This window comes from Populus alba, chromosome 4 (genome assembly GCF_005239225.2).
Source record: "Populus alba chromosome 4, ASM523922v2, whole genome shotgun sequence".
Lineage (NCBI taxonomy): Eukaryota > Viridiplantae > Streptophyta > Magnoliopsida > Malpighiales > Salicaceae > Populus > Populus alba.
The window spans coordinates 4,523,196-4,535,840 of NC_133287.1; the positions used below are offsets into that span (position 1 = coordinate 4,523,196).

General features: G+C 33.9%; 1 protein-coding gene across 1 annotated transcript; it reads right to left on the reverse strand.

Annotated features, from left to right (window-relative positions):
- Positions 1-848: 848 nt before the first annotated feature.
- Positions 849-11,718, reverse strand: LOC118033067 (glutamate receptor 2.7-like). The gene is made up of 6 exons (XM_035037911.2): positions 11,486-11,718; positions 4,920-6,211; positions 2,771-3,098; positions 2,442-2,510; positions 1,762-2,090; positions 849-1,636 (listed from the first exon to the last, which is right to left on the reverse strand). The coding sequence occupies exons 1-6, from the start codon at positions 11,586-11,588 to the stop codon at positions 1,121-1,123; spliced, it is 2,637 nt and encodes an 878-aa protein (XP_034893802.1). The 5' UTR covers positions 11,589-11,718; the 3' UTR covers positions 849-1,120.
- Positions 11,719-12,645: the final 927 nt, after the last annotated feature.

Genomic DNA, 12,645 nt, shown 5'->3' on the forward strand with positions numbered 1-12,645 from the left:
GATATACCTGATCTTGCTAGAGAACATGAAATGACCCAAACTAGACACTTCAACCTAACCTAAAATGCAATAGAGAAAAACTAAAATCCAATCTCAATTTTTAATGACTTCATCATTAATATGTAAAATATCAGTCATTAAAATTTCAATTTATCCTAAATTTTACATGTAAAAACCTATGTTCAATCTTAAGATGTAATTATATATATAGGCGCTCGAACTTGCCTGATTTTCAAAATTGAGTATTTAATCAAACTTTCGAAAGTTGGTGGATGCATGGGAAGTGTTTTCTAGAACTTGACTTTCAGTCCCAAATGCATTTTTCTAAATATTTCTTGCTCCCTCTGGTCTCTTCGATGAACTTAGAATGATTCCTTCCTTTGACCCGTTCCGATAGTTATAAATAGATACCCTCATCCCTCACGTCAATTGCGTTAACAGATTCCCAAAATCCGAGACTAGTAGCAGAATTCAGCTCTCTAAACTTCGTGAAATCACCATAGCGATCGTGTATTAGCCCAATTAACAGACAGTCACCGAAATGATTTAAACAAATTATTCATCAACTAATAAATTCTTATAAAATAATTTATGATTGATAGAAGTGTTAAAAAAAAATAAAATACTTTTGACAAGTAGAAGAGACCAAGAAAAAATAAATAGTAGAAGAGACCATGATCTCGATATGGCAAATGGGTGCTTCTGTATCATGGGAGCAACCCAAACCCACAGGGAAAAACTTGTTGGAAACCAAGAAAAAATAAATAAATAATAGAACTCAAAGAAATACTCTTGATATCATGTAAAAACAAAATGAAAATTGTATATTTCATGTATCTCACAAAAAGTATTGAGGATATTTATACAAGCCTATACTACTACCCCAATGGAAAATACAATCAAAGGATTTTTGTTACATATATTTGGCCACAAATCAGTCAAAGATAATTACTTGTGTCTCTAGGTTTGCATCTTTCACATATTTACTATAGTTTGGAGAATTGTTTTGAATCAGACCTGAAGTAGCCAAAATATCCAAATCTAACCAGTATATTCATATCAGCTCATTTACACCTAGCAGTACATATGCGAAAAGAGAGCGTCAGACCACATTGCTGCTTTATTGGGTGTCAGAATCTGGAAAATTTACAAGTTCAATTTCAGCTGGTGGTGAGGGCTGAAGATTCTCTGGAGTGTCTTCAGGATTAGAGAGTTCCAAATTGGAAGAGTTCCATTCATGGATATCAGGGGAAGGATCAGAAATTGGAGATTCTCCTGGACTCACAGTTTCTCCATGATAGATATACCTTGCTAGAGCAACTGTTTTTTCCCAAACACTCTTATCACTTGGAGTTGCATTGCCTCTGTCCTCCACTTCTTGTTTATAGTAGTTTTTCAGCAATTGAAACAGAAATAGGAGAAAACAAATGGTCGAAGTGGCACCGGTTATAGCGTAGATACCCCAGAAGCTTTGCAGGCTCAGGCTTCCAGTTATATCATTGTCAGTTGCATTGCTGAAGCACTCTCGCGACGGAGCAAACCACTTGTCTTCCAAATGTTTTAGTTCTCCATCTTCTGATAGCTTCAGGATCGCTTTGGAAAAATCTGCGGCGATAGGAGAGCCTTTCTGAAATACCTGGAAACAGAATCAGAGCAGTATTCAATCAGTCACTTATGCAGGGAAATGCATCTTTGAAAGAGTGCTAGTAATTGCTTGACTATTTAACTGAAATTTTTTATGGTAATCTGTCATGAACTCACAAAGCCTAGTCCACCAAATCTGTAGGTAGGAGTGGTTGCAGTATATCGCTTGCAGTGATGACCGATGAAAACTTTCTCATATGGGAGTTCGAGAAAGGCAGCAGATATGGAGGCACTTTCAAATTCCCCTTCATAGTTGTATTCATAGCCAACATTCTTGATGTTCTCTGGTTTGAATCCTAGCACATTCTTCAGATAATTCCGTACAAATGAATCTCCATCACAGCCAACTTTTAAGCTGCTCCTTTTCAGCCACTCAATATCGGTAACATTTGGCTGCAGACGTCGGACAGTCAGCATTGAAGAGAGACTGGCAGTGTAGCTCGAAGTTAAGATCTGAAAGTGTTTGAATAGTAAACGTGTATGAGAAGAAAACTGATAGAAAGAAGTAGAAGAGAAAATACAGAAACTGTTGTATTGAATTTTGATGAAAGAAATGAATAATCCTGATTGCATAAATTCCATGCAATCGTTACACATATTTATTGAAAAATAGAATAACAGAATTCCAAACTTATAGCATGTAATCATTACATGCTATTATCTGTTAACATCAAAACAGAAAAACTAACTCCTAGAGACTAGGACAATGGATTATTATTAGCAAGATAATTAGAAATAACAGAAAGCAAAAGACTCGTTGACAGCTCCTCCAATGACAGCTTTAGAAGCAAACTTCAACAAGATCAATACTACGAAAAGCCACACGAGAAGAACCACTCTGGTGAGGTTACTGTATATCTTCTCCCCTGCATAAAAAATTAAATCTTATGAATTTTCTCTACCATAGCTATATAAATGTCAACGATTGATTATAATGTTATCTCATGCAGTAAGAAATGCAGCTGCCAAAGCTGGATGAGATGCATTTTCTCTGGTGCACACTTAAGACACTTGTGTGGATAGCACAATAAACTATTCTAGTTTTACTGTTTCTCGAAAGCAACTTACTGTGTGCAAAATAAAGAGAGGAGAAAGTAAACCAGAGAGTAAACTATTCTAGTTTTACTGTTTCTCGAAAGCAACTTATTGTGTGCAAAATAAAGTGAGGAGAAAGTAAACCAGAGAGCTGTGCCAATCTGATTCTTCCATGGGCCGTTGAATTCAGGATTGGTGTGATGCTCCAAGAACCACACTATGAACATTGTGAAGATCAATACGGCACCAGTGACCAACCACATGTCCTTTGTAAACGGCTTCATAAACATCCATGCTGACTCTTTAGACACTTCTGGAACTATCATTGACAATCCTGATTCTGCATATGGTTGAGTAAACTCAACCTTTTCTGCTCTCCTGGCTAGTATGGTTACATCGCCGACAATGGCATCGTATGTCTTTTTTTAAAAAAAATCAGCACAAAAGATAAGCAAACTTTGTTATATAAAAAGCCTTAGAAATAAATATATGTTATTCTAGGTAGAGAAAAATTAAATTTACCCTCATGGGAGGTTACATCTATTTCTTTTATAGCTTTCGAGGTCCGTCTTTTTCATGAAATGAAAAAGGTTCGATATAAGTTAAATATCTATATTTTATCATGTTAAAATATCACTAACTTATTAGAATAGAATATTTTTAATTTATTAAAGGAAAATATATCTAATTATGGATCTAGAAATTTACCAAACCCACACAAGTCTGAGCTCAGTACTTGTCTAAGGCTGAAGATTATGGGTCTAATGATTCTCTAGACCCATACATGTTTGGGCTCAGCGCTTAGCTGAGCCGAGAGATGGTAAGTCCAGAGGTTCATCAGACACAATCATGTCTAGAATTAGTATGCAGTTGAGTCTTGAGATAATGACTTGATAATTCAAAAAAGTTGTATATATTCGGGCTCCATACACTTTGATGAATTAAGTAATACTCTAAAAGGCGTAAGAAAAATACTATAGTTTTCCCCACATCTTTTTTACATAAGAGTTTCACTGTGCACAGTGAAACTCTTAACTGTTTTTTTTTTTTTTTTTTTTTTTTTTAATTCAGTTTGTTAATGTGAATTTTTTTTTATTTAATTATCAGATTTTCATGACATGGATCTCGGGTTTGACGGGCTAACCTGGTTTGACGAGTTAACCCAGAATTTTTTTTTTGCTTTTTTGCTTTTTAATTATTTTTTCTCGTTTAGTTTAGTTTATTAATTTTTTTTTCGTTTAACTCGTCGATTTTTTTTTTCTATTTAGTTATCAAACTTTCATGATGCGAATCTCAGGTTTGACAGGTTAACCTAATTTGACGGGTTAACTCAGTTGATTCAGATTTTTTTTTTTAATTTTTCCTCATTAGTAATAGGCTTATGTCTTTTGTTTTTTTTTTTTTTTTTTTTTCGTTTAATTTAGGTTGTTAATATTCAATTTTTTTATATTTAGTTATCAAACTTTCATGACATAGATCTCAGGTTTGACAGGTAACCTGGTTTGATGGGTTAGTACAATTAATTATGAGTTAACCCATCAATTTTTTTTTTCTATTTAGTTATCAAACTTTCACGACATAAATCCAAGGTTTGACTGGTTAACCTAGTTTAAAGGGTTAACCCAGTTAATTCAGATTTTTTTTCTTTTTTCTTCATTAGTTTTTTTTCTTTTTAATTAATTTATTTAATTATCACACTTTTATGACATGACCTTGCAACTAGACCCGCATCCAAGGCTATTGGGTCTGGTATTGCAGCTAGACCTACTTGATCATGTAAGTTTAATGTTATTATTAATATTAAAAATATTACTTTTGGATCAGGCGTTATAGCCAAACCCAAGATTCTTAGATATAACTTTGCAGAAAGACCTAACACTTTTAAATCTTAACTTTTTTTTTTTATACAAAAAAAATAAAATTAACCTGCGCCATCTAGTTATTAATCTAAACTTTGTTTATTTGTTCAAAATGGAGGACCAGGAAAAACAAAAAAAAATGTTAATGCCGGCTTTAGTTTGCAGCAGCAAATTATATTATTATCATTCCTGTTATTGTATAAAGATGTCAGTCTTGTCAGGTATTGTGATTAAGGGAATCACTTACAAACAAAAAATAAGACATAAAAAAATGGAAGCACAAAATAAATATTTAAGGATTAGAATAAAGCTATCATCTGTACTGCGTCATATGATCATCATCGAGTACTTCGAATATTTAGAAGAGGATCAAGTTCTTACCTTGTTGTACACGTGATGCACCAGATCATCATAGGTGCCATTGTAGGGAACAAATTGGTAAGGCAGATCATAACCCAGAACTTCTCGCACCTTACGGAAAAGTTCAATGCAGAAACCATTATATTCCTCTTTACCAGCAGCGTTTGTTGATACTTTCACAAACGTCTCAAATGAGGTCCTACCAGGAACACCAATAATCATCCGCTTTGTATCAGTAGGCATCAACCAGCCTTTTGGATTACGTTGTAGGTCTCCCGGCCAAATCACCGGCCCTTTCAACCTTATAGCATCTGTACTATTTTCAGCTCCACCTTTTGCCACCACAGGTTGGTTTGAGAATCCAAACTCAGGTATCCAGAAATCTAGCTCCCTGCATCCCCTTCCAACCACATTCACAATCCTCAGCATAGGGCTATGCAACAACTCACCTGCTTTGACATTTATCTCGCCGCTTAAACCAACAAAACTTGTTGTAAATATGTTATCCAGAAACGATTTTGGACTGCTAGTGTTACTAGACAGTCTGTCCATGGCCTGAGTGATGATAGCAATGCTGTCATGTGCTCGTAGAGCATAGAATCCTGGCTCATAGTAACCTTCCTCTGGATATTCAGATATGAATTTCTGCCGGAATTGGGTAAGAAAAGTTTGGTAGGAACTTGTATTATCATAATAGTAGTTCTTAATTCCCAGAGCACCTTCCATGGAGTGGATAACAGAAGTGTTAACTATGTCCAAGAAACTTGTAACTCTATCTGTAAGTATCCATACCATGTCATTTCCTCCAAGTCCCATCTTCTTAGCTTCTCTAAACAGATGAATCATCATGGGCAACGATGACTGGAGCACGATAAAAACCCGAGATTGTATTTTTTCACTTAGTAGTTTTGTCAGTTCTTCTTGAACAGCATCTTTTGGATCAGATACGAAGGAAAATGGTGGAAGAACCAAGTTATATTCAGTCTCTGAACCAACATCTTGAAGAGCCTTAGATAGGAGAGCCAGCATGCCATCACCACCATATGCATAATCTTCGTAAACAGTTACAACCCTCCTCCAGTTATAAGATTGAATAATTGCTGCAATGCATTTTATTTGGTTAGAATCACTGTGAGCCATTCTTATCAAGAAAGGCCAACGAGATGATGCTAATGGTGGTGTTATGGCAGGTGCAGAAAATGAAATAACTGGAACTTTAAATTGGCTTCCAATATCAGCAACTAAAGCTGCCTCATCCCATCTTTCCATACCAATAATCACTTCCACTTCATTCTCTTCAATCAACTTTTCAGCTGCAAGAATAATTCATGGAGCAACATTAGTGTAGTCACTCTTGTCATGGCTAAACGTTAAAAGTACATGGAACCAGATATCATAAAGTGAGACCAAAAAAGAAGAAGAATATTACCAGAAAGAGCAGCTTGAAGTGGGCTACTCCGGGAATCCTGAAAGTAAAGAGACAGCTTGTGATTTGGTGACCCATTGTTGAACTTTCGAACTGCTATTTCCATTGCTGTTTTCTCTTCTTTCCCGGTTCTTGAATTGATATCAATGATGGCGCCAATGTTTGTAACTTTACTATCATAGATGTCTTTACCTCCATGTGGGAGAGTAGTGACTAAAAAGGAGGCAGCTACAAGGAGCAGAAGCCAAAATTTTGGGAGTTTGTTAAAAGTAAAGATAGGGAAAGTCATTAGAGCAGTTTCTTTGAAGCACATCATACTAGTCTTGGTAGTTTTGTTGTTGAAGTGATAACTTCTACTACATGCTTTTGGTTTATAGCATTTGAAATATGGTGATAGTCCGTGATCGGAGAGGAAGAAAGACACGCAATTTCGAGGAATTTACGCGTTATTTTGAGAGGAACAAAGACTCGGTTTGCTTGGAGCAAGTCAATGCTTTAATGAGAGAAATTAAGTACTCAGCTGTGTTTCATGATAAAAAAGAAGAGGCTGTCCTACAGTTCTGATAACGGTATGTATACTATCTATATAACGATAAAAGAGAAAAATAAGAGTTTGGGACATGTATGTGGGTTAATGGTTATCAGTCATCCACTGATCCTTACCTGGTACTTATAATTCCACTATTGATTTAATTAACTTTTCGATCTACTTGATGTTTTGCAGATGTTCTTTCGTACGAGGTCAGCCTTTGGATTTGATCTCAGCTTTGGAATCTTTTTTCTTAGATATTATTGAGATTGGAGTTTTTGGGGAAAAAAAGTGTAAATATTATTAGTTTTGTCTATTACAAGAAGCAAGATTGGCTCAAATGGAAACATCACAAGATAGACAACCATAACAAACAATACAAAATTCTACTGAATAGGTTACTGCATCAATGTTGTTAATTTATTATATAGGTTGTTTACTGTTGTAAGTTTTTAATTTATTATTGTGGAGTTCTGGTTTTCTTGGGCAGAACCTTGTAGCCATGCAATTTCCTTGCTACTGCCATTTTGACAGCTGTTTGTGTAGAAAATAATTGTGTCTACAAGCTGAATTTTTCATTAATATTCTTCTCTTCGTGGGAGGAAATATATAGACAAAGCTCTGAATAGATAACAATCCTATTCTTGTATGGCATAGTTGCATGGAAAAGTAAAACCTAGCTTGTTTTGAAATTACACAGCAGGAGCTGGAATGAGTTGCCGAGCTTAAAACAGCAATGAACCGCTTGATGTTTTTTAACATAGCCAGCCCAACAAACGTTTTAAATTCTTTGGTCTTACATTTTCCTACCAACAGCATCGAGTGGTCCTCCTTGTCAGCTAGTGTTGTTAACTTCATGGTACTTCTGTCGCATTTCGATTCCTTGTACAGCGTAGTTAAACGGGCTTTAACTTCCAGGATCAATCCTCAGAGGCTTACCTTTCATCACCATGTTAAAATAGTATTTTACAATCTATTTTAGAATAAAACAATTATAATACATCCACATGTGTTCCTTAATACGAATTATACATGTAACATTGATTGATGTCATCAGGCATTGGTGGACGTTCGATACTGAATTCTTACAAATTAATGAAGAAATTACTTATAAGAAAAGAAGTCAATCTCTCTCGGATCACTGTCAAAAATTAAAATAATACGTCGCATCATATAATAAATGAGTATTATATAATTGGAGGGTTTATATTCAATGAAACTGGAGGTGGAATTTGGACAGATGCTGGAGGTGGAATTTCTAAGCATATAATAAATGCTTAGAAACTTGAAGGAAACTCAGCGTTGAAAAGGTTGCCAGAAGAAAGATTTTAAACAATAATTGCCTCCTTGTCTCTTTTGAAGATTGTTGATGTTATTAGAAACTAACTTATGCCCACACTTTTTGATGAATTGTTGTGTGTGGTCTCATACCATGTGATGGTGGGACCATCACATTAATTAAAAAGAGAGGCAGTTGGTTGCCTCGGTAGGAGATAGCAGAAATTTTAACAAAAGAGAGGAGAAAAATAGGAGAAAGAGAGGAAGTTGAGACAGCTGAATTGGCTGTCATTTTTCTTCAATTTCTAGCCTGTTTATCGTTGGATTGGGTTGAGATTTTGACAGTAGTTTCTAGACACATTACTCTTCATTCTGAATAGTTGGATCGAAGATTAGTAGTGTGGAAGCTGACCGTTTTAACATAAAACAAGGCTGTCAGTGTTGTGAGTTTTTCTCAAATACTTCTCTCTTTAATCTTGTTGTATTCCAAGAATAGATTGTTATTGATTATATGTATGTTGTAGTCCTTAGTTAAATCTAAGGAAGAACAATTGTGAACCCATTATTTGTTGATAGTGGAAGTTTTTAGATGGACTGCGGTCCCGTGATTTTTCTCGCATCGGGTTTTCCACTTAAAAATTCTGGTGTTGATTTGTGTAATTATTTGCATTATCTTATTCATTGTTTGATTCTGATTTTGATTGCACAAAGAGGAAAATGAATTGGAACTTGTATTCCGCTGTATTGATTCGGATAGATTAATGTCTGGTTATTTGTTTCTAGTTTTCCTAATATAAATAAACGTCAAACATCAGCAAGTTGGAATTTGGAAAAAATGCGGTCAGTGGACATAAATATAATTAATCCGGCAGTCCATTTAGCTAAAAACGAAAGGCACAAGCATTATATATTTTCTATAAAATTTATTTGCCTTTACTTAATAAAGATGCAATCTCTTTTTTCTTTCTTTTCAATTCGTGGATTTATTTAATTAATCAGGATATGTACATAAACAATGTTCATGAGTTAAGAGAGAAAGGAGGGACACCAAATCATATCCTGAGAGATAGTTTATACATCTAAATTCTAACCCTATTGAAAAATTATAGTGCTTAATTGATAAATAACTTCAACTACTATTGGAGTAATTAAGCGGAAATAATTAATATTCATAGGATCCTTGATCTGAGGATAATTTCTTCATCTTCTTTTCATCTTAATTTGATCTTATGTGAAATATGAAAGGAGTCAGGTCCAGTATTCCTATATATCATCCAAAATCATGACACACTGACATGGTCGAGTAACGCATGCAGTCTCACAACACAACGATACCTAATCCTTAAAAGTATGTGTGTGTGTGTTTTACTTTAGACATACACACACACAAACACACACTACATCATTTAATAATTTTATCAACAAAAGTTTTTTATTGGTATGAGATTACCATTCCATCGGTGAAGATTTTATCGATTAATTCATTGACGGAATGCATCCATCGATATAACGTTCATTGGTAATTCTATCATCTATCACTAATTTTTTCGGTAAAAAAATAATTAAAAACCAATGGTTTTACAAAAGAAAAATACATGCCAAAAAAAAAAAATTCCCCACTAGAAATATACCGACGGATTGATTCCGCTTGTATTCCCTTTGGTAGATCACCAACGGAAGTATATCGTTGGTAATTGTATCATATGCAGTAAATGCTTTTCTAACTCTCTGGAAAATACCAACATAATAATTATGTCTATAAGTTTGTCCGTGATAATTAAAAAATATTTTTATGAATAAAATTGTATAGAATAATAAAAAAAGAAAATAATTAAACAAATACAATTGTATAAAATTGAAATATGTAAAAATAAAATTGTCGCAAACCACAAGTCGTTCAAGTGTTCAACCTCTAATGATAATCTACATAAACCATCCAATGAAAAATCTCATAAACCCTTTTTAGGAGTGAGGGATTGCTATACTTCAAATGATAAATTTATCAATTTGCCCTTTAAGTAAGATTACAAATATTATTTTAGGATAATTTTATAAATTTATTCAATTATGTCCCTACTTGCTTTTTTTTCTAGGTCTAAAATTATAATCCCTTGTATTAATTATATCATAGTCCTTAATTTCTAAAATTTATTTATAATTAAGTCACATTTGATTAATCATTCCATTTTAATTTCTAACCAATGATTCTTATGTGTGTGACTCATTAGGTTTTCTAATAAGTTGATCCAAATATAAATCATAATTCTAAATATAAATCAACCATGGATTAAAATAATTGTTTCAAATAATTTCTTTCATATTCCATTTAGAATTGTGGACTTCAACTTTGGGGTATTGATAAATACAAACTGAAGAAAAGGCAAACTACATATAATTGAAGATCAAGTACAATATGTAGCAATTTGTCATGATTTCCTGAATATTAGAAAAATATAAGTAGCTTGACTTAACTTGTCAGTGACTAGTTTCTCAGTATAATTAATTTTTATAATTTTATAATTTTTTTGTAAATTATTTTTGTCTCATGAACTTTATTTTTTACTCTAGATTAATTAATTAAACATTATATTAATTAATTAAATATAAATAAATATTAAAAATAATAAATTTTTTTTATTAATAATAAATATATTTTACATTAATAAACAGTAACCAATCAATTTTCTTCTTACAAAACTTTGGGCATATTTGGACACCGCATCGAAAAGAACATCTTTGATTACCTGTGGGCCTTCAGGATCGCTTTTTGTAGCTTGCTATTTTGTTCATATTATATATTCTCGCTGGCCTAAGAAGGCACTGCAGATCCGATTCAATGCACATCTCCAAACGACAGTAAACCGCTTTGGAAGTTTATTATTGCAATCTCTGAACCAAAATCTTTAAGATGCCTTAGTTTTCTATTTTAGGGAGATGCCAGCATTTGTAACCATCTACCAAATTTCCAAGAATATATAATCTTCGTAACTTACAACCCTCCTCCAGTTATAAGATTGAATAATTGCTGCAATGCATTTTATTTGGTTAGAATCACTGTGAGCCATTCTTATCAAGAAAGGCCAACGAGATGATGCTAATGGTGGTGTTATGGCAGGTGCAGAAAATGAAATAACTGGAACTTTAAATTGGCTTCCAACATCAGCAACTAAAGCTGCCTCATCCCATCTTTCCATACCAATAATCACTTCCACTTCATTCTCTTCAATCAACTTTTCAGCTGCAAGAATAATTCATGGAGCAACATTAGTGTAGTCACTCTTGTCATGGCTAAACGTTAAAAGTACATGGAACCATATATCATAAAGTGAGACCAAAAAAGAAGAAGAATATTACCAGCACGAGCAGCTTGAAGGGGGCTACTCCGGGAATCCTGAAAGTGAAGAGACAGCTTGTGATTTGGAGACCCATTGTTGAACTTTCGAACTGCAATTTCCATTGCTGTTTTCTCTTCTTTCCCGGTTCTTGAATTGACATCAATGATGGCGCCAATGTTTGTAACTTTACCATCATTGATGTCTTTAGCTCCATGGGGGAGAGTAGTGACTAAAAAGGAGGTGACTACAGGAAACAGTTGAAAGACTAGCAAGAATTATAGAGATGAAACACAGAATAGAAGTAGAGAAATATACTGCTGTAATGCAGAGGAAGAAGAAGAAATGTCTATATGTTTTATTCACTTGTTACGTTCCCAGCACTATTACATTCATTTATATACTGCTGTAGATGAAAAGCTTGGTTACGTTTTCCTACTCAGCTGTAACAGAATGCATTAACTGGCTAACCATTATATTCTCTATTCTCTTTTGACAGGTGGCTGAAGCAGAGTGGCTGAAGCTTGAAGCTGAGCTCCACAATCTTGAGAGTCCGTTAAAATTAATGATAGGGAAAGACATTAGAGCTTTGTCTTCAAAGCATATCATACTAGTTTTGGCCATACCGTTATTGAACAAGTAACCTCAACATATGAAAAAAAGAAAGTATATGTGGACCGTGATGTTTGAGAGGAGAACGCGAATTTTCCAAGGAATGATGTACGCGTTATTTTCACACGTCTTAGACTTGGCTTTTGCTGGAAGTATTTAGCAAGGACAAGTTTTTGTGTGGTCATCGCTGCCTAAGATCAGTAGATCACACTGTTTATGTGTGGTCATCGCTAGCTCTCAAATCAGCTAGTCATGCTTGGTGGCTCCCGAGAATTAAAATTGAGTTAATTTCATTTTACCCCTTGTATAAATTATACGAGTTTATCATTTTTTAAAAAATATTTTCTTTCAATTACCTGAGTTGATTAATTTTATTTTACCCTCGTGTGTAAAAGAAAGAAGATAAATAGATAAAATGTTAAAAAAGTTAGTGATGGAGAAGAAACTTGAGTGAAAATCGATAGTTATCAAAAAGGTAAAATAAAATGAACTTTTTTAAAAAATTCACGAGTTATTCAAAGATATTACATGATAATAGGATAGGTGATAGTAGAAAAGTTGTAGAATATT

Excerpts from the sequence above, each read along its gene's own strand:
- LOC118033067 (XM_035037911.2), bottom strand. The coding sequence starts at position 11,588 with ATGGAAATTGCAGTTCGAAAGTTCAACAATGGGTCTCCAAATCACAAG. Across the intron at positions 3,099-4,919 it reads TGCATCACGTGTACAACAAG|ACATACGATGCCATTGTCGG; the intron begins GTAAGAACTTGA and ends TTTTAAAAAAAG. Across the intron at positions 2,091-2,441 it reads TTTCGTAGTATTGATCTTGT|CTTCGAGCTACACTGCCAGT; the intron begins TGAAGTTTGCTT and ends TTCAGATCTTAA.